The following is a 22,851-nucleotide window of genomic DNA, read 5'->3' on the forward strand; positions in this document are numbered from 1 at the left end:
AATCAGAATGACCAAATAATAACGCGCTTATTATTTTTATTTAATAAATTAGGATTACGGTTGACATGACCTAAAAGGATTTTAAATTTGCACTCATCAGACGTAAACCACGTTTTTTTTTATATATAGTAAATTGCTTTATAGTGTTGTTAGATTAGTCAAGGCGGTAAACTTGTATTATTGTGGGAGTTGTAGTCTTTCTGTAAACACGTAATTGCGTCACAATTGGACCTCTACGAAACTTATATTTAGGGGCCCATGCTTTTTAGAGGTCTTTCTTTTCCAATATCATGTCACTCAGCGAATCTTTGTAAAACATTTGTTGGAAAACAGTGCCTTCAAAAAACAAAAAACAAAAAGAAAATTAGAGTTTTGTTTCAGATGGAGTCTATTTCTGTGCTTTATGTAATCTCTTATTGGAATGGTTTAGTAAGTGATATTCCCTGGAAGAAAGTTTGGTCATTACCTCACAAATATTTAATTATTAACAAAATGAGAGAAATTGCATTTAAGCTGATTCATAGAATTTACCCGGATAAGTGCTCTCTTAAAAGACTTAAGAATGATATTAACACCTTTCTTTCTGTTTAGAAAACAATGACACTTCTTTACATTTATTCTGGAATTGCTCTTACACAACATAATTTTGGTGTGACATTCTCGACTTTATCAAATGTTATGTGAATCCTAATTTTGAGTTTACTTATAGCTATGTCATTTTTGGCTTTCATGAATGTGAAAAAAAAGGTGATACTTATTTCATAAACCTTATTTTCCTGTTAGCTAAATATCATATTCATAAATGTAAATTTTCTAAATGCACGCCTCTTTTTGTAAGATTCAAACTTGAATTGAAAATGTATTTTAAATCTATTGAATTCTCTACAAACTTGAAAGCAATACGAGCAGTGGCTTTGTTGAAGGACTTTGCACTTCCTCTGGACTGAAAAACTGAATGACCCTGGACTGTTGTTGTGATATTACGATGACTATTGTTATTGTTTTTTTCATGCATTCAATTAAAAAAAATTAAAACAAAAAAATTTAGGGGTCAAGCACCGAAGGTTCATAGGCACCCGTTGGTGTTCTTTTTATTTTTCTTCTGCTGTGGAAGTCTATGGCAGCCCATAGAACCGACTGCGGGAAAGTTGTAAAATTTGGCACACTGATAGAAGACAGTCTCAATAGTAACCACAGCATATTTGGAGTCTCTAACTCAAACTCTCTAGCACCACCACTTGTCCAAAATTTCACTCATATTTATGCTAATAACTTTTGAACCGTAAGCCACAAAATGAAAATTATTTTTTCCTCTGACTCCTTGGCTCAAAATTCAAAAATCGTAGGGTTTTTGACAACACTAAACAGCAGTACAGCATTTAATGCAACATCTTTATTGAAACTCTTGAAGCAATATCACTTTACAAACTGAGACTCTTAATGTACCAAAAGCAACATTTTAGAACCAAAATTCATTAGTGTGAACAGAACAGTGGGGCAGCAAGAAAACTTCCAATCTTGGACCATTTGTGGCAGGTATTAGTTTTTTTTTTATATATTTATTTTTTATTTCCAAAAAAAATAAAATAATTTATGTCTTTCAAGTTCACAGGTATCTGTTAGAAACACAAGGTAGGTTTAAAATCTTGACACTGGGTTTTCAGCTTGCTTTCTGAATCATTTTCTCCATTTTAACATATCAGGGTAGATGTTCCATGAAGGTGAGAGAAGGGGGAAAAATCAGCCAGGACATATGCACTTCAGTATTCCAATGTTCACTGTGGTCCAGATGTAAGCTCAGTTCACAAGGCTTAAGAGCGCATAGCTGGAGCACTTCCTCGAGAGATCCCTCGAGCCCCTTGGCCAGCACCACGTTTATAGTTCTGTTGGTAACCATCCTATGGAGAGACAAATAAAAGGATTAAAGAGAAGACAAATGTCAATGTCTCAGCAGTATTTTGAGGTTGTGTTGAGACTAATGCTCAAACGGAAGAGAGAGAAACCTATTAGTAGTATCAAAAGTTGAACTTACCCGCTGATAGCTGCAGTTGGAATAGTCCCGCGGTGTACTGAATTGGGTTTGTCCATATCCAGAGTTTGCAGAGTTGGCGAAGGTTGGGCGATAACCGTCATATCCCCCTGAAATAAGCAAAACCTCTAATGATTCAACCATCAATGACTTTAATGATCTTCTAATGAAAATCACTGTATGCAATTGCTACAAACACAAAATTGTTCTGTACCTCTGAAACCATTGGATGGTCCTCTGTAGCCATTAATCATTCCACGTGAGTTACGAGGACCTCCACGAGAAATCCCTCTGCTGTTGTAATAGGACTGAGCCTGGCGGCTGAACCCATTGCCCTGGCCACCTGACTGTTGGGACATGGGCTGGGGGCCAGTGGAGTTAGGGAGTGACTGGTCTTGAGAATGGAAGGCACCAACTACTGTTAAGACAGGGATAAAACAGCTGAATTAAACATGTTTATGTATACTGCAGTAGTGGTAGTAATCAAACATTCAAAGTCAGAGTCAAACATGATTATGCATGTATGAATATGTATTTTAAGGGGATAACAAAAACTAATATGATTTCAATAGCTTACAAATGGCATTATGAAGGACACACGGAATAGACAAAGTTTACATTATTTGCTCCACAGCTGCTTGCTTCCATGAGCCACATGTTGAGAAGCGCTGACTATATACACAGGTATTCATATTGTGGGTATTCAAATATGATTGAGGGATTCTGAAGACTTTCCTCACCAGATTGGAGCTGCTCTGGCGGCATGTCGGTTTGCTCCATGGGGTGCGGTGTCTGGTTATTAAAACCTTGGCTGTAGCTATTCTGGTATTGGCTGGCCTGCTTCATTGAGTCTGTATCATTAGCTGGTGGGACAGGCGCATTAAGGTTGAACACCTGTCAGGAAGAACAGAATGAGAATAAGTGAACATGTAATTTTAGGCGATAGAGTATACAACACACAAAGTTTGGCATCTAAAAGGAATGTTTCACCATAATATGAGAATTATCTTCCTTTACACACCATCATGCCATCCCAGACAAATGACTTTCTTCAGGCAAACATGGATGATTAGAAAAATAATCCATCTTGGACCTCAAGTTGATGATTCAAAAAGTGAACACCAACTGGAATCTTATGATTTACCATGATGAATCAATGTCTTATTGAAGCGAAATGATAGGTGTAAGAAAAATATAACTTTAATCTTTTAACAATAAACCATTGATACCAGTCAACTGTAATATGAGCTCATGTTTGATGTGTGCCACTCAAACAAGAAGTGACGCAGAAGCACAGATGGCTGTCAGTTCTCGATTGAGTTTCACAAGGTGCTGACGTTTATGTCAAGCACAAACACAAATGTTATTTGGCCCAGAAGTGATGGTTTAGAGTGGGGTGTCAAACTTAAACTCTGCAGGGCTGCGGACCTCCAGGAATTAATTCCAACCCTGCTCCTACACACAAACCATGTAGTTTTCAAACAAGCCTGAAGAACCTGATTAGTTGAATCAGGTGGGTTTAATCAGAGTTGAAGCTAATTTCAGCAGGGCGGTCACCCTCCATGAAGTTTGACACCCCAGGTTTAGGAGTTAAAAAAAAAAAATCTTATACATGCATATAGTTTTGCTTCAGAAGACATTTATTTAAAAACTGGAGTTGGATTACAGTCATGTTCAAGATTGAAGTTACTATATACTTGCTTTAAAGGTGCCATAGAATGAAAAACTGTCTTTACCCTGGCATATTTAAATAATAACAGTTCTGTACATGGAAATGACATACAGTGAGCCTCAAACACCATAGTTTTCTCCTTCATATGTCAATCTCGTGATTAAAAAAGACCACTGAAAAACAGGCGAATCAGAACATAACACCGACTGTGACGCAACAGTCGGGATCACTACGCCCCCAACATTTGCATAAACCCGCCCTTGTTCTAAGCCGGCCGAACCATCAGAAGCTCTGCAGGTATTGTAAATAAACAAGTGCGGACAACAGCGAAAATAACAAAATAAATGTTATGTTCCAGGCCGTGCAGGGGGTGTGAAGTGCAGGGATGGGTTGGTGTCTGTATTCAGAAAGGCACAGAAAGCAAATAATGCGAGCCACTAAAGGGACATGGTTAGCTCCTTGCTAGCGGTAGCCTGTTACAGTTCATAAGATTTCACTCTCAGTAAGGAGAGATGAGGATGATGGCGAATGACTTACAGATCCTGAGCACCACTGACAAGCATCTGATCTTGTGAAATGTGTGGTAAGTACTGTTGCTCCATAATGTAAACAGTTTGTGTGATCGCGTCTCTTAAAAGTGAAACTATAACGCGATCGATGGATCGTTCAAAAGCAGTTTCAATGCCTCGCATATTAATAACGGCTCCCTGATGCCCGCGTTTTATATACAGTATAATTACCCAACGATATAACTGCGAGAGAAAGTATTTAAATATATATTTTCCTCCCTGTGCTTCCTTCTTGCTGATGAGCCGTACTGTGAAACAGCCAATCAGAGCAGAGCTCATTTTTATTCATGACCCTGCCAAATAAGCCAATAACAGACCGTTTCATTCTAGGCAGAAATCCTAGGGTTGTAAATGGACATGTAAAATCGTTTCTGGAGATTCTTTGCCCTTACCTAAGCCATATACCTTCTGTGTAGATATCAGAGAACAATTTAAAATACTGTATCAATGCATTCTATGGCACCTTTAAATGGACAAAAGATGTTTTTCTAAACATCATATGCATTTATCAAAAGAAAGTCAATTAAATTTTTGGGTGGAGTGTCCTTTTAAAGAAGGGTCTTCCTGACTTCACCAGTTTAAAACATTCTTAACAATTAGTCATTTTCATTCAGGCATGTTACCGTTTGCATGGAATGGAATGGGGCTGCGTTGACATTGATGCCACTGCTGTGCAAGGGTTTGGATCCGGGCTGGATCACCTGGGTCTGGGAGGCAGAAGGGAGCGTCGTAGATGGAGGTGGCTGCTCTGTCAAGGGAATGGAGGCCTACTGAGGACAAGCAATTATTTTATTTGCTGAAAATGACGATGCACATTGTGTAGCAAACTTTTGTTTACATTAGAACGCTCATTCTAGTTACACCGTAATAAATAATTTGGAGAACTCATGAAACAAATGGGTGCTTGATAACTTGCCTGAATAGGATCAATGGAGTCTGTCTGTGGTCGGGGATCAGCTGCGTGAGACGACTGGTATATTGGAGGTGGTGTGGAGAAGGTTTCTGGTGATGGCGAGACCATGGGGATCTACAGACAAAGTAAATTCACACACATATCTTTACGCAGATAAGTCAATACTCTCATCTTTCTTTTCCAGACAGTTCAGCAAACTCATTTCCATCCAGAAGAACTTGGCTACACTTACTTGTGTGGGTTCAGGCTGAATGCCAACAGCAGGAGGCTGGGCGAGACAAGACTCTGGGTGAGCTGCAGGTTGAGAAACCAAAGCCCAGCAAAGTTAGGTTGATTTAAAATGCTTAACCCATAAATCTAACGGATCGACCATGTGGTGGGACTATAAACATACCTGGTTGACACACCATCGGCGGCATCTCCATACTAGGGACCGGCTTCATAGGTTGCGCCGATACAATAGCCGGATCAAGAGACTGTCCATCAAAATCAAGCATGGAGTCCTTGGAAAGAAAAGAGCATTTAGTATGCATACAAACATTTGCCAAATAAGACAAACCTGCAAAAAACCCACCTGCATGAAGTTGTATGGTCCTTGCATCTGTGCCATGAGATCCTGAACCACCTGCTGTCTAACCACAGGGTCTGAAGGGGGTGTTGGAGTTACTGTGGTCAGAGGATGGGGCTCTGGGACAACAGGGCTGGGGGTGGTTTGAACCGGCTGCATGGAGTTAACTACCTGTAATAGATCCAATAGGCTTTAGACATTGAGAGTCAAAAAGGCTGCGAACCACTGATGTACTAATCAATACACAAAATATGAAACAAGGGCAAGAATAAGTCTACATAAGTTGCAATGCAGTTTCTAGAGCAGCTTACCTCTGTCTCCGCACTCCATTCCTCTCTTTGTTCCTTATCGTCAGTACTGTATGTGCTCTCCAAAACAAACTGTCTATTTACAAACTGGAGAGAAAAATAACAAAAAGGTCAAGAAAATTATTGGTAATCAAGAGGAAATTCAGCTTAAACTTAACTTTAACCCTAAGAAAGCTCATACAATTATAGGGCTCACACACACTCATTATGTCCCTGCAGTCAACTTGCATAAAATGTTTTGCACCAAAAACAGCTGCATTTTACTTTGCATTAACATTTTATTTGAATTAATGTCTACCCCATTAAATGTTTTTTTCTGCATTGAACCTAACAGACAAATCGTATGTGAAAATTAGACTGAATTTTTGCGTTTTGTTTAGTTTTTTTTTTTTTTGTGTGTGTATTGGGGAGGAAGAATATTGCACATTTTCATAGTGCAGTGAACTATGTCAAAAGTCACTCAAATGTGACCCCTTAAGCTTGCATCTTACAAAGTGCATTTAACTAACTTGCCTTACCTCTGTCACCTCAATTGGAATGGGTTCTGCATACACTTCTGTCATTTCACCCTCTGTTAGGAGACAAAGTCAGTTTTCAGAAACCAGTCTCTATTCCAGCAGTTTCAGAATGACAGTCACTCGATTGAGGGGTTTTTTTTTTTTTACCCGTGTCGGGAGGGTGCTCCTCTGCTTCAGACACTTCCACTGCAGCTGTCTGCTCCTCTTCCTCTGTACAAACACCGTTCTGATGAGGCTGCACTCTGTCAAAGTAGCCGCTCTGCAAAACCCGCTCCAATGTCTCATTCAGTGCTTTATCTGAAAGACAAGCATTTACACTCCAATTTACAAATCAAACGTTTAGGATCTGTAAGATTTGCGTTTTTAAAAGAAATGTTATGCTCACCAAGGATGCATTCATTTGATCAAAAATGCATTAAAAACAGCAAGTTAAATAATTTAAATTCACAATGACCTTTCCATTTTAATATTTTAAGTGTAATTCATGTGATTCCAGCCAGTCTTCAGTGTTACATGATCCTTCAAAAATCTTTCTAATATGTTGATGGTGCTCAAGAAAGACTTAAAAACAGTCATGTTTTTTTATAACTAACTAACACACATATACACACACATACATACATATATATATATATATATAAATAAAATAAACAAACACACGACCCTGGACCAGACAACCAGTCATAAGGGTCAGTTTTTCAAAATTGAGATTTATACATGATCTGAAAGCGGAATAAATAAATGTATGGTTTGTTAAGATAGGACAACATTTGGCAGAGATAGAACTATTTGAAAATCTGGAATCTGAGGGTGCCAAAAATAAATTATAAATATTAAGAAAAATCTCCTTTAAAGTTGTTCAAATGAAGTTCTTCACAATGCATATCACTAATCAGAAATTAAGTTATATATTTACAGTAGGGAATTTACAAAATGTCTTCATGGAACATGATCTTTACTTAATATGCCAATGATTTTTGGCATAAAAGAAAAATGATAATTTTGACCCATACAATGTATTTTTGGCTATTGTTACAAATATACCCCAGCGACTTAAAGACTGGTTTTGTGGTCCAGGGTCACATATATAGTACATACATATACACACAGAAAATCTTAAACGACTGTAGAGGACCATAATACTGCCAGCAAAGCTGGTGCATAGCAAATGGGTTTATTTATATGCCATGAGCCACATGATCTGCCGAGGAATTCCAATGAAGAAAAGTGCTAGAGGCTGGAAGCTTTCTAAGGCAGGGATACTGTAGGTGATAGATTTGTGATATTTTTACACTAGTTAAAATCAAGCAATCCTGTGAATATATTAGCAGAATTGTAATGCACCTTTCAACTGGTCATTAACATTAAGACTACTATACATCTCAAACTTGGGCATAAATGAAAATTTATGGTTTCCCCTCATTGATCAAGTGATCTTTCAAAGTCAGTGTCCTTGGAGAGCCACAAGCACACAGCTACAGGATCACACACGGATACAGTAGACATTGATCATGCCACTCCACCCACTGCTGAGTCAACATATGCATCATGGCTGAATACTGCAGTATGCACCACCTTTGCCCATATTCATGTCTTGCTTTAGTAAACCTTTGGTAAAAACTCAAAAATGATGCTGACCAATGTGTGCAACTTTCTATAAATCACCATAAATGTTTTGTTGTTTTTATTTAAAAAAATGCATGTGAAAGCTTTCAAAACATATTACCTGATTTTTCCTTAACTCAAATAGAAATCTCCTTGTACCAACATGCTAAAAAAATTGGATCACAAGGAAATAACTTCCAGTACAGTTGGATACTTGTTTATATTCAGAAAAGGAAAGAAAAAAGAAAACGGCTGAACAATTTCACCCTTTAAAAAACACAAAAAGCGGACATCAAAAAATCATAAACATTACTAATTTCATTTTTAACTTCTTGTGCATGAATGTTATGAGTTATCAGACCCTAAAAAGAAGATTATAAAGTCAATTTGACATACATGTTGTTCCTGCTACAGGCTTGTCCTTCCCCTCTAAAAGTTCCCTTAAGTGCTGTGATGCTTCTTGATACTGGTTCGTTAACCTGTGAGAGATAAAAGCATCCCATTATAAATATACAATCCAAAAGATAAGTAGAGAGAGAGAGACCGAGAGAGAGAGAGAGAGGTTTTTTTGAGTGAAGTAACCCTTTAAGCTTATTTAAATCTACCTCGGCACACACTGGCAAATCGGCAATAATTAAAAGTACAGTAACAGTTACAAAGACGCTATCAAACTTAACATGCTCTGCCAATGCTGAAACCTCAAGCTGTCTGAAATTTATTCTGTGAGAGATCCAAATGTATTTAAAACTCAATTCAATGACAATTCAGCTGAAAGAACACCAATTATTCTGTTTGTTTACAGCATACTTTTCATTTGCAAGCAATTTAGAAATGGAGAAAAGCAGTGTGGATTGGGATGACACAGTCAACTTTACCTGATGTTTTGATCACGTTCAGGCCCCACAAGCTTGTAAAACTCATCCAGGGAAGTAAGGTCACTCTCGGTAAGCAGTGAAGGTCCCCCGGCTCCTTGCAGTAGCTCCTGCCGTACACTTTCATCCCCAAGTCGGTCCAGAAGGAACTGCAGCTCCAGAACCCGTTTCAGCCTTTTCTGTTCCACCTCTTCACGCTGGAGTTGCTCACGACGTGCTGCTTTCTTAATACTCTTCTGGATCTATCCAAAGCAACAGATTGCGGGAGACATTCTCACTTATGTATAAACCTTTCAGTGAATTTCAGTAGTAGATCTACACACAGCCAAAAAAAAAAAAAAAAAAAAAAAAGCTTGGTCCTCAAGCTATGGAAGAGAGCAAATTAAATTCATGTACTCACTTCTTGACCCAATGCCAAAAAGCTCTTGTGCAGTTCCCGTGCAAACTCAAGGTTATGGATTACCTCCTGGTACTTAGACAAAGCTTCCTAGATTGATTTAGAAAAAAGGACAGAGTTCAGGAATCTGAAACAATTAACAGGCAACAAAAACATGGAGTGTTTACCCACCAGCTGGTCCTGGTTGAGACGTTCCCCTTTGATGTTTCTGTCCTGATAGTCATCAAGCTTGCTCTGGAAGAAGACGAGTGACAAAAATAATAAAAAAATAGAATTAAATTTAAAAAAATAAATAAGCTGTATAATAAAATGACAGTACACAGAAGTCATCTCACAGGTTTATGTATTAATTTCCCCATCTCAAAATCCAGCTGAATTGGTCATCACAAGAACATATGACATACGATACACTTTATAGAGACAGATAAAACATACGATCAGGCCATTCAAAATAAATTGTTGCCTCTCAGAAAAGCAAGAATACAAATGAGTGTGCATATAATCCCTTTAAAAAGTTCTAGGGTCAGTAAGGTTTCGTGTTTTTGAAAGAAGTCAGCTTTCAGCATCACCTGATCCTTCAGAAAAAAAAAAAAAGTAAAAATCAAGATGTTCTGCTTAATATTTTTTAGAAAACAATTATAAACTCTTCATGATTCTTTTAATCGAAAGTTAAAAATGGCAGCATTTATTTGATATAGATTTTCTTTTTAAATAAAAACATTATCCATGTTTTTCAATGTCACAATTTTATGCAGCCCCGACTGAACTGAAAGACAAAAACCTTTGTACATCATAATTGCAATTATGAAACTAATTTCTCATTCAAAGTGGATCAAGAGTGAGGACTTTGTTCCAGAAAGCTCCAGCATGTGGTTGAGTTATGTGGAGATTATCCCATTTCAGTTGGTGAGATGGGGCAAGTTCACGTTCCACAAACGCATAAAGTCAAGACATGACCAAATTTTTTTTTTTACTTTTTGTAAGTCATACAAGGCATGATGACATAACTGTTCTCTAAAATTCCTTGAAAGAATGGACAGTCGCTAATCACTTACAGAATACAAAAATCACCAATTTTGTTTTGAAACAACGTTGGGGGGGAGAGGTAGGGGGGGGCTGGAGTCAATGACAATTTTTCCCCCCATTAACGAAATAGAACCTTACTTTCTATTAAGGTTCACAACACAATCATTGACACACAATCTTTAAGTCAATAATTACATTTCAATAAATAAACCAATATAAAAGCAATGTGCTGCACTGTCACCAAGTTAAAAGTCTCTCCTGCGGAGCTAAGAAACCTGCAGGATCCAAAAGGCGCTTACCGTGTGTCCTGACACACCTGCCTCCGACACATTTACCTCGACAAGACAAGCCGGAGACAATCCAAAACATTAACAACTCATTTAAAAGCATTTTTGCGCAGTTACCCCATTTTTAGCATGCTGAACCCGTTTTAGGACGCCATGTTAGCTTTACCTCCATGTGCGTGCGAAACAAACAGTGATCGTAGAAACTGACAAAAACGTCAAGAAATAACTTTGCGTCATATCGCGGATTATATAGAGAAGGTAAACAAGTAACTATGTAATACATTTGTCAAGAGAAATAGAATAACGTCAAAAATTGACCGGATAGCATGTGCTAAAACTACAAACGCTAACCTGTTAGCATTTGTGGCTGACGATACAAAGAACAGTTAAAAGGGCACATAACGATCAGCGATTTGCCTTTACATTTAAGATGTTGGTTCATACACCATGACATAAATGCATATAAATACAGCAATGGTTTCATAAACGTTTAACGGGCCTGGTTAGATTTCCCTAACTTGCATTCGATCAAACTTAACACGTTTTAACATTAAGATATGACATATTAAACCCATTTACCAACAAGTCATACCACTGAGATCCAAGGATGTGTGTTTACTTGCATAGTCAAAATAAGTGTATATAAACTTCAACAGAACGTGTGAAATAAATAACGGAGTACAAAAGGCACGAGGTTAACAGGGGAATGAACTCTGAGGATGCGGGACAACAAAAACGTAGTTTATGCCTAAGTTGACATGTTACAGAGAGAATCCAGTACCTTTTTCTTCTCCATATTGCGCACTTTCTTTTCAAGCACCACCAGCACCTGCTTCAGGGCCTCTGACTGGGCTCCAGTCAGCTGGCTGCTGGCGGTGATTTGGTTCATTGTTCCGGGAGCAGATCCCAAGTCTGGGCTGGCAGACTTCAGAGTCCTGGTGCCATTTGTTGCCGAGGGCATCTGATCAAGGATAAGTTTTAATATCAGAATAGAACAAAAAAATGAAGGAATAAAACACTAAAATGCAGAAAACCGCCGATTGAATAGCAGTGATATGATGATCATAAATTGAAGAGGAACATGATGCAAGTTGCTGTGATCGATGATGGTTTCATTTTCGATCACCATCATCTTTCAATCAGATTGACCAAATCTTTCAGTAATGATACCAAGATATTAATCACACATAGTCAAATAATAAGGTAATCATATATTATATAACGAAATTGTGTGTGATAGTAATTTTTCAACTGGACGCGACAGGGAAGTATTATGAATAAAATCCCATCCAAATCTATATTTTTCAGTAATTCAAACTCTAAAAATTATAAAGATATTTCAAAAACGCTAGAAGTAAACAGCAAAATTCCCAAACACTGTCATAGCAACCCATTGTCCGCTTATTAGACTGAAACTGTGTCCAAATCATCACAAGATCCAGACTGTATAACGTTCACGTTTGTGATTTAGATTCAAATTTGTGTTCACCTTTATGCGCAATGAGTCCAGAAGGGAGAAAAGTAATCTTCTATAAACAAATAAGCCGAAGCGTTGATTGTGTTGCTTTTATTTTCTCTTCCAATTTACTATGGGATCCGCCCCGCCGGCCTCACCGACAACTGAGAGCGAGTGGAAGGCGAGGAAAAGGTTTATAATGAGGAAGGGCCCCGTTTAGAGGCGACCAGGATTATGCCTGTGCCTTACTGACACTTATATGCAGGTTATTATCACTTTTACTTCTTTTCTGATGAATATACAACTAAAAAATAAAAATAAATTATGAAACGCATAGGAAAGAGTCACGAAGATGGCCGAAAATTATAAGATTTTAGTCAGTTGCAAAGCAGGCATGCGATGACTTCCTCATTTGGATTTGTCACTGAGCGCGTGTGAAACGAACAGGCTAAAACATGAAGATTAGGGAAAATGAACGGAGGATTAAAAATGTGAAATTTTGTATTTTGTTTTGGGACTGTGTTTTATTTTATTTTTCTGATAAGGCTTCTTTTTATTTTTCAATATCATCATGCCAAATGACGATTATCTCATGCTAAACTACCCCTTCCCCGATTCGGCAGTTCTTAACTTTCTTATTATTAATGTTTATTTTTCGGCTAAAATATGAGGGTTTAAACGACCAAACAAGTCCTTACAACGTTATATCGTTATTTAATGTAAATCAAACCATGGTCCAGCAGAGGGCACCAGATAGAAATAAAATAAAATACAAACCTGCAAAAATAAAATATGTACAAGCAAACATGAATGTACATGCAATAAATTATTACAAAAATTGCTAATTAATATTTAATCATTCACATTTTCTAATTTATTTATATTAGGTCGAGTAGGCTATATTATGTAATAGCTTTTTAAGGCTATTTATTTGTGCAAAATAAATTATATTCTCATAGCATATGTGTATCTTTTCAAGTTTATGAAGCATTTGTCCCTTACAAGAGGTATTTATATTGCAAAAGTATTTTCAATATAGAAAATAAAGCTTCCTTTTGCTTTCTTCTTTCTGTAAAACTCATAAACTATTAAAAAAACCATAAGAATGCAGTTGCATGAGGTTTTGTTTGGCAAATACAGGAAGCAGTTAACATGGTTGCTCTGCTCTTTGATAGCACTGTTCTATTGAAAGGGTGTTTTCTTTCAGGAATAATACTGATTAGAGGAAGATCTCATGGGAGAGTGACGCTCTCTTTCAACAAGTGACTCATTTCCGCTCTCTGTTGTGTTTAGTAACAGCAGAAGCGGTCCTTAACTTAAACATTTAAAGCCCATTAATATATCTATCAGTGTCACAAACAAATAGGCTTCTACTTTAATCACTGATCACTTGAAGTTTACAATCAACAAATCATAAACTTGTAGTCGCAAAAATGTTTTTACTTCGTCCAAATAATGGTGTTTGCACAAGCTTCTCAAAATTGAGCCAACAATAGTTAAAGCTGAGATTAGGCAGGAAGCATAGCCTGGCTATTGCTGTTTCAGAGTATATGCTATCAGAGAGTCAACAACACATCCAGGCTCTCTCCTTACAGGAAATACGCCTTACTGTGATGGATCTCTTCTCAGCCTGGGCCATAATTAAAACGGAGCATGTAAGAGGATGTGCGTTTCAGTTTTTTTGTTATTGAGACGAGGCATGTTCCATGGCAAATGATCAGTCAATCCATTGGCATTTCCTATTAGGGCTGGGCTTTCAATAAATCATAGCCTACTCTTGCAGAACCCAAATAAAAAGAGACTGATCTCCATTAGAGTATTCAGATTTCTGGTTAAATCTGTATGCAGTTTCAATGGCTGATTTCTAAATCCTAAACATGTACTTTATGCAACAACCATTTACTGTAAACTTTTGCATTCATTCTGATATAAATGTTACAGTTAAACTGTTCAGGGTAAACATTGACTTCCATAGTATTTTTCCCCCATACTAAGGCATTAGCTACCATTAACTGTTTGGTTACATTCTTTAAAATAGCGGTAACACTTTATGTTTAATGCACTATAAAAGTAGTTTTAATGCATTAATTATTCATTGTAATGCACCTTACAATGTATTGTACAATCTCATAAATAACTGTAACCACAGTTAATACATTATAACATTTATCAATTCATTGTTATGCATTTTAAATTTAGTTATAATTATTTCCGACATGATATAATGTATTACAACGCACATTATGAATAGTTGTAATGCATTATACTTTTTAATAGCCCTTTATAATGCGTTATACATGAAGACTTTAAGTACAGTGTTACCAGAATGTCTTCGTTTGTGCTCAGCAGAAGAAAGAAACACACACAGGTTTGGAACGACATGAGGGTGAGTAAATTATGACAGAATTTGCATTTTAGGTGAACTATCCCTTTAAGAAATATTGCATACATGAAACACAGTATTTTTTAGAAAATACTTAACATTTCTACCATACAGAGATGTCGCAAGCCATGTTGATATGTTTACTACATCCCTAACCATTTATGAAGGAAACCCACCCTGAGTTAAGAAAGCTTTTCCTGCCAAGTAGATGAGTTGACAGTCAGTGGTTTCCGATGCACTGTCTCAAAAGCCCTTCTCCTATCAAGGGGGGCCATCTGGAGTTATCTAACCAATCAGAATCCAGCAGGGTGATCAAGTGAAACAAGAAGGAAGCCAGCATGGCTCATACCACCCCCTGCCAAGGTTCATCTGTGCTCATTTCGTGTACATCCTCTGGGTTTGCTGTGTCCAATCCACAGGAAACGGTGGACGCCTTATGCATACATTTAAACAGCTATTAAAAAACAAAATGTCGAAGCAAACAAGTAAATGTTTTAGTTACGTTATCATCTGCATTCTTGGAAAATCAATTTTCTAAAGATTGTACATTATAATTGTATACGTATATAAATAAGAACACACACACACACACACACACACACACACACACATAAGATTTATTGAATGTTTTTGAAAGTCTCTTGTGCTTTTTCCCCTCTAAATACAGTAGGTTGTTTCTATAATACTGTGAAGTATTACTACAATTTAAAAAAAAATTCAGTGTCTTTATCCTCGAGAAATCATTCTAATTCCTATTTTGGCTCTTCGTTATCAATTATTATTGGTGTTCAAATATAAATTATGGTTCTTAATATGATCAATGTTGAAAACCATTTTTGCTGCTAAATATTTTTGTGGAAACTGATCACTTTTTTTAAAATTTGAGATTCTTTGATGAATAGAAAGTTCAACAAAGGGCATTTATACTTCTGTAACATTATAAATGTCTTAACTGTCACATTTGACCAATTTGATGCATCCCTGCTAAATAAAATTGATATATATATATATATATATATATATATATATATATATATATATATATATATCATTTTAAAATATTTTGAATAGTTGTGTATCATATTTTTCGCAAAAATATTTATATGGGATTTCATACATTTTGCTAATTAAATGTTATTTAAAAAAAACTCAAATAAAAATTATCCCTATACTCTCAACTGAACTTTTCATTTGTTTGGATGAAATGTAGTTTTTTGAGTCAGAATAGTAAAGTTATAGCTGAAGGGCGATCATTGACCTCACAGAGTTAGGGCCAGATTGGCATAGCCAACATTTGGCTGAGATGCTGCCATTGAAGACCCCTAAGCGTTGATGATATTTGGGACACATTCAGTGTTGTGCAGAGTGTTTTATCTCCTGGCCCAGTACTGCTGCTGACACTACCCGAGCTGCTCTGGCAGGAGATAAGAGGAGTTTTCCCCAACGACATCAAGCAGAGATGAGTGTGAGGAGATAGATCAGGAGAAAACGGTTCGAACGAGCCATTTGCTATGGTTGTTTGCTGCATTGCAATTACAGATGAATATGTCTTCATTGTGAATTAGGGCACAGGTTTTTGAGCTTAGATGACACGGGCCCCAATGATTATCCTCATGTGAGGGACCCCCATCATAAAATTTAAAATAATTTTTTCCTTTTTTTTTTTTATTTGTATGAAGGCCCAATTTAGACTGCAAAAAGTAAATATTATAAATATGTGACCCTGGACCACAAAACCAGTCATAAGTAACATGGGTATATTTGTAGTAATATAGTAATTTTTATGCCAAATATCATTAGGATATTAATTAAAGATCATGTTACATGAAGATATATTTATACATTTCTTACCGTAAATATATCAAAACTTAACTTTTGATTAGTAATATGCATTGCTTCATTTGGAGAACTTTAAAGGCGATTTTCTCAATATTTAGATTTTTTGCACGCTCAGTTTCCAGATCTCTCGGCCAAATATTGTCCTATATAATGTATAAATCTCAAATTCAAAAATGTTTAAATAAATAAATAAATACAAATTGACCCTTATGACTGGTTTTGTGGTCCAGGGTTATGTGTTAAATATTATTTGGAAAATATTTAGGTTACATACGTTTTTTTGTTGTTGTTGTTGGTTTATTTGTTTTAATCTAATTTTATTTATTTATTTATTTTATTTAATACCTTTTATAATGAATTCATTCATAATCTATTTTGTTATTATTTATTTCATCCATTTATTTATAACACATTTTTATTTTAACTTTTTATTGTATTTGTATAAAGTGTTTATTTTAATCACATTTTATTTGTTTGTTTTAATTAAATTTTTTATTGTTTATTTATTTATTTATTTGGACAATTTTTTAACACTGTTTTTCTCTAAACATTTTCACAGACTCCCAGTACTCTCTTGTGGCCCCCAGTTTGAAACTCCTGTATTAGGGTATTTTTGAAAGGCAGTTGTTATAGGGGCTCATACTCAGAATCTTTTGAACGTTTTCATCGCTATTGCCTAGGACAAAAAAAAAAAAAAAAACGTTTTTAACAGTCTATAAGCTTTTCAGCAAAATTAAATTTAATCAAATATATAAAATAAATTATAGAATTTATTATAAAATCATATAACAAATTAATAATAGGGCCTACTTTATATAAATTATAGAATTTATTTTTAAAAATTAGAATATTACTAGTTTACATCTGACTTGCATAATTACTGAAGAGGGCTACCTACAACCCTTAGCAGCCCAGGTCCCCCTTGTAATGTTGCTGCTGTGTCCTTGGATTTTCCCAGTGTTTTCATAAACATTCACGCACTGTTAATTATGTGTTTGCAGCTTTTTCCTCAATCTCTTTCATGTTTGGATGACAGGTATGTGATAAGGAGCCTGTCTGTTTGAGCTCGTGACCTCTCCAGTCACGAGCCGATGGCTTTATAATTGACTGGTGAATAGCGGCATGTTGGAGCGCTATTTCCTCTCATTGTCGAGCGGTCGTGAGCAGGAAGTCGGAAAAGAAAGCAGAAACTGAGGGGGCAGGGCCATTTAAAAATACCTGCTACACTACAATAACGGGACCACAGACAGCAGCCCTACGGGACAGTGCTGTGGAGACTCGCAGCACAGAGGAGAAACCACGCTTGACGCAAACGCAGTTGAGCTGGAGTAATTAAACAACGCGGCTGGGGAACATCTGCCTGTCACCACGTATTCCTCAGAAACACATAGGCTGGGATGAGGATTGAATGCGTGGAGACAGAAATCAGATGCAAAGAAGCTACGTTGCATGCACTTGGGATTTAGCGTGCATAATGTGTTGTAGATCTTTAGTGCACTAAGAAGACAGCAAAGCAGGTGCATCTCTGAAGGCAGTTCATTTAGCAGGACGTGGATGGTCTTTCAGCACCGCAGTCGGTCAGTCTGGGACATATTTGACTGGAAGTGCGCATATCAAATGTGCTACTGAATTATTCCTTAACAATATTTAATATGGCATCTACAATTGAACGGAAAACACTGGAAACGAATGAGTAAGTAAGACATCTAACCTAAATATTGTTTGGGTTTCCATTTGTTTATTATTATTATTGTTTGTTTATAGAACAAGAATAAAATAAATCTTAAAAAAAATTATCAAGTTATGTTAGGCTATGTTTTATTCCTAGCTCCACAGTTGTAGTTGATATAGGAAACTTTTTAGGAAAAACTTGGTTGGCACACTTGGCAAGATCCTAAAGAAAGTTGCAATAAATTAACATAATTTTGTGTATAGTTACCTATTTTTATTGGGGGTAAAGGAATGATATTCCAAGAAAATTAGTATTATTAGAATGGGGACACTGCACTGTAGCCTACATATTATGATGATTTAAATGACTAATAATCTTAATGATAGGCCACGTTCATAATAGACCCTTTAAATATTATATGTACCAAATATGGCGATTCCATCGTTTTACATGCTTCCTTTATTGAAGTTTTGACATTATTCAGGATTAAACAGCTCTGGTCATGTGACTATGTAAAAAATGTGAATTCAAAACAGTCTACACTTTTGCTTATACATAACAATGCTGTATAAAATAACAATAAAAAAAATGGTCACAAATATTAACCAGTGGGAATAAATGGGCTAATTTGAGAATGTGTGCAGTGACCCAAAGCGCCTCATTTGCCTACTGCACTTAACATTTTCTCCCTTGGGATCACGTGGCAGTAGTTACATCTTAAACAAACATTTATTTATAAATCAAATGTAGGTACATCTAGAAAAAAAAGTAGCTCATCTAATTGCCAATTTTATCCGTATGGAACACACCTAACCAATATTAAGCTAGTGTTTTCAATAAAATACGCACGAGGGCCATCTGGTGTTCATAATGTCGTATCGCATATTTGAAAGTAAACGCTAATCCACAGGGAACCCGTCGACGAGGTGCTTCAGATGCCGCCGTCGCTGCTGACCTGTGGCGGCTGTCAGCAGAGCATCGGGGACCGCTTCTTCCTCAAGGCCATCGAGCAGTACTGGCACGAGGACTGTCTGAGCTGTGACCTCTGCGGCTGCCGCTTAGGGGAGGTGGGCCGCAGGCTTTACTTCAAACTTGGCAGGAAGCTGTGCAGGAGAGACTACCTCAGGTAAGACTGACAGGCCTGGGTTGAACTTTTCATGCTTTATTAACCCTGTGAAGTCTGACATATGTAATAATAATCTTTAAAAAAAGAAATGGAAGCGTTTATTAGCCCTTTACACAAAGTCTAGTAGGCTGCGCGTGCTTTCGTGCGTGCTTTTCTCTAGGAGAAAAAAGTTAGTATATTTAAAATATGTATTTTTATTAAGTATCATATTCAATGCTTTTGTTTTTATGGCTCATATAATAAGATATTGGAACCTATTCTCTAGGAGAAAAAACACCTCAGTATCATTCAGAGATGCAAACTGAGCAAAAATATGTAATTTAGTGCAGATGCTGATATTCATATGACCAAAATGATGAAATTCTGATAGCTTGTCAGGTAAATCAGTGAGATCTTTATAAGAGTTTTGCAGATTTCTTACATTAAAGGCAAACAATGTTATTGTGGCTGGCAAATAAAGACTTTAATACGATTTTTCTAAAAAAAAAAAAAAAAAAAGAATGAATGGATAAACAAGTACACCTAATTAAAGGCAAGGCAAGGCAAGACAAGGCAAGTTTATTTATATAGCACATTTCATACACAGTGGTAATTCAAAGTGCTTTTACATAAAAGAAAGTGAAATAGACATTAAAATCAATAAAAACATGGAAATAAAAATAATAAAAACAAGAATTTTAAAATGATATAGAAAATGATTTAAAATAAATTTAAAGAAAATGATTATACCTAAAATTTATTGCAGTCAGTTCGGACATATAGCACAGTGCTCATTCAACAAATGCACAGTTAAACAGATGAGTTTTGAGTCTGGATTTAAATGTGGCTAATGTTTTAGCACATCTGATCTCTTCTGGAAGCTGGTTCCAACTGCGGGACGCATAATAGCTAAAAGCAGACTCCCCTTGTTTTGTGTGAACCCTTGGTATTTCTAACTGACTCGATCCTAATGATCTGAGTGGTCTGTTCGGTTTATATTCAGTGAGCATATCAGCAATATATTTAGGTCCTAGGCCATTGAGTGACTTATAAACAAGTAAAAGTACTTTAAAATCAATCCTAAATGTAACTGGAAGCCAGTGTAAGGACCTGAGGACTGGTGTGATATGCTCAGATTTTCTGGTTCTAGTCAGAATCCTGGCAGCAGCATTCTGGATGAGCTGCAGTTGTCTAATGGGTTTCTTGGGAAGGCCGGTGAGGAGACCATTACAATAATCCACCCTGCTGGTGATAAAGGCATGAACAAGTTTCTCCAAGTCTTGACTGGAAACAAAACATCTAACTCTTGCAATATTTTTGAGATGATAGTATGCTGATTTAGTTACTGCTTTGACATGACTACTGAAACTAAGGTCTGTCTCCAGAATCACCCCAAGATTTCTGACTTGATTTTTAGTTGTTTGACCCCTAGAGTCAAGGTATGCATTCACCTTGAGAACTTCATCTTTGTTTCCAAATGCAATGATTTCAGTTTTCTCCTTGTTTAACTGAAGAAAGTTCTGGCACATCCTTTATTTAATGTGCCAATTAATCACGATTAATCGCATTCAAAATAAAAGTTTGTTACATACTATATATGTGCACTGTGTATATTTATTATGTGTATATAAATGCACACACATATATACGTGCATATGAAGGAAAATATGTTAGATTTATATATATATATATATATATATATATATATATATATATATATTTATATTAAGTAAATATATATACATACAAATATCTTTTAAAATATATACATATGTGTGTATTTATATATACATAATAAATATGCACAGTGCACACACACATATAGTATGTAAACATAAACTTTTATTTCGAATACGATTAATCACGATTAATCGTTTTGCAGCCCGAAAATGTATTCTTGTTTACTTTATAAAAATCTGTAAAGATATCATAGCAAAAAGAGGCATTTTTAGAATGATAATTAAAAAAAGGCCTTTTACTTGCTAAAAAGTCATGTAGTAGCCGAGTTTTGACCATAATTTAGAGGTCTTAGAAATGTGTATCAAATATGATACAGAAGGCTTTATAGTGTTAAAGTGTATTATTGGCAAATCGTAATTTACATGACTAAGTAAGTAAATGAATAAACATGTATTGCATGCACATGTCTGTAAAACAAATATTCTTGTTTGTGCTTAAGACTTTTGCACATTACTATAAAATCATATATTAAAATCAGGTGGTTGTCTATCAAAACCTTCTTTCAGTTGCAAATATATTTATGTTTCCTTCTCTGCAGACTGTTTGGTCAGGACGGGCTCTGCGCTTCCTGTGAAAAGAGGATCCGGGCTTTTGAAATGACCATGCGTGTCCGTGACAAAGTCTATCACCTTGAGTGCTTCAAATGCGCTGCCTGTCAGAAACACTTCTGCGTTGGAGACCGCTACCTGCTCATCAATTCGGACATTGTGTGTGAGCAGGACATTTTTGAGTGGACCAAAATGAATGGCAGCATAGTATAGTGTCCTGCTAAAGTCCTAAGTGAAACGTAACATTCTGTCAACATTTGCAACAAACCCTATACTAAAAAATAATAATTATCTTTCTGGCTCCAGGAGCTACCGCCATGGACATGTTATAAACTTTCATCTCATATATTTGAGAAAAATTGCCACCAGCAACATACACTTGTTTTTCTATTGGTGTATTTTTAATAACACCGTAAATACAGTTTGTAATGCATTGCAATAAAAGCAGATTCCCTTTGCTACTTTCACAGAAAGTTAGATTTGGACTATAGTGTTATTTGTTTTGAAGTAACACAGTTGCGAAAATGTGAAAACATCTTTCTTAGAGCCTGAATAAAGAAAATTGCTTGTATACTCTGGGTTTTCTTCCTTACAGGAGAGAGACTCACTTACCAATAACAACATATTACAAGACCAAAATAAATTATTTATAACAAATGCAGTAACACTTTAGATTAGAGAACACACAGTCATTATTAACTAAGAGTTTTCCCTCAATAAACTCCTAATTTGCTGCTTATTAATAATTAGTAAAGTTGTTAAGTTTAGGTATGGGGTAGTTAAGGGATATAAAATATGGTCATGCAGAATAAGGCATTAATATGTGCCTAATAAGTACTATTAAGCAGACAATATACTAGTAATATGCATGCTGATTAATAGTTGCTGCAACTCGTTAATAGTGAGAATTTGTCCTAAAATAAAGTGTTACCATAAATGCTATTTAAATACACAATAATGTACAGTAGTGTGCAAAAGTTTGGGGTTGTACGATTTTTTTTCGTGTATGTGAAAGAAGATTCTTATTCTTTTTATTTGATTAAAAATGATAAAAAGTTTTCTACTTTAAAGTTTTAAAAATGTAATTTATTTCTGATGTCAACACTGAATCAGCAGCAATTACTCCAGTCTTCAGTGTCACATGATCTTTCAGAAATCATTCTGATATGCTGATTTAGTGCTGAAGAAACATTTCTTTATTTTTATTTTGTGCTGCTTAATATTTTTGAGGAAACCATGATACTTTACTTTTTAAATGATTCTTTGATTAATAGAATGTTCAGTGGAACAGTATTTAAAACTTTTGTAATGATGTAAAAGTCTTTACAGTCACTTTTGATCAAT

At 35.9% G+C, this 22,851-nt stretch overlaps 2 protein-coding genes across 3 annotated transcripts; one reads left to right on the plus strand and one right to left on the minus strand.

The window, feature by feature from the left end:
- Positions 1-1,367: 1,367 nt before the first annotated feature.
- LOC306842804 (caprin-1-like) lies at positions 1,368-12,400 on the minus strand. 2 transcript variants are annotated; one of them, XM_079373878.1, is made up of 18 exons: positions 12,254-12,400; positions 11,546-11,725; positions 9,623-9,685; positions 9,455-9,541; positions 9,058-9,296; positions 8,579-8,661; positions 6,725-6,874; positions 6,578-6,630; positions 6,063-6,146; positions 5,758-5,922; positions 5,578-5,686; positions 5,416-5,477; positions 5,187-5,297; positions 4,894-5,037; positions 2,770-2,923; positions 2,244-2,447; positions 2,033-2,139; positions 1,368-1,898 (listed from the first exon to the last, which is right to left on the minus strand). In XM_079373878.1, exons 2-18 carry the CDS (start codon positions 11,723-11,725, stop codon positions 1,812-1,814), a joined length of 2,082 nt encoding a protein of 693 aa, XP_079230004.1. In that variant the 5' UTR covers positions 12,254-12,400; the 3' UTR covers positions 1,368-1,811. The 2 variants fall into 2 exon arrangements, with proteins under 2 accessions (XP_079230004.1, XP_079230005.1); XM_079373879.1 differs by having other exon boundaries at positions 1,375-1,898; positions 2,244-2,444.
- Positions 12,401-17,480: 5,080 nt separating this feature from the next.
- LOC306842761 (rhombotin-2-like) lies at positions 17,481-22,582 on the plus strand. The gene is made up of 3 exons (XM_079373819.1): positions 17,481-18,135; positions 19,025-19,240; positions 21,498-22,582. Exons 1-3 carry the CDS (start codon positions 18,095-18,097, stop codon positions 21,718-21,720), a joined length of 480 nt encoding a protein of 159 aa, XP_079229945.1. The 5' UTR covers positions 17,481-18,094; the 3' UTR covers positions 21,721-22,582.
- The last annotated feature ends 269 nt before the right edge of the window (positions 22,583-22,851 follow it).

This window comes from Barbus barbus (assembly GCF_936440315.1).
Source record: "Barbus barbus genome assembly, chromosome: 23".
Classification (NCBI taxonomy): Eukaryota; Metazoa; Chordata; class Actinopteri; order Cypriniformes; family Cyprinidae; genus Barbus; species Barbus barbus.

Bases quoted from the DNA above. Each gene is read 5' to 3' on its own strand.
- LOC306842804 (XM_079373878.1), bottom strand. From the start codon at position 11,725: ATGCCCTCGGCAACAAATGGCACCAGGACTCTGAAGTCTGCCAGCCCA. The intron at 5,298-5,415 runs GTAAGTGTAGCC...CTTTGTCTGTAG, and splicing joins TTCAGCCTGAACCCACACAA to ATCCCCATGGTCTCGCCATC. The intron at 2,448-2,769 runs GTGAGGAAAGTC...CTGTCTTAACAG, and splicing joins GCCAGAGCAGCTCCAATCTG to TAGTTGGTGCCTTCCATTCT.
- LOC306842761 (XM_079373819.1), top strand. From the start codon at position 18,095: ATGGCATCTACAATTGAACGGAAAACACTGGAAACGAATGA. The intron at 18,136-19,024 runs GTAAGTAAGACA...GCTAATCCACAG, and splicing joins AAAACACTGGAAACGAATGA to GGAACCCGTCGACGAGGTGC. The intron at 19,241-21,497 runs GTAAGACTGACA...CCTTCTCTGCAG, and splicing joins TGCAGGAGAGACTACCTCAG to ACTGTTTGGTCAGGACGGGC.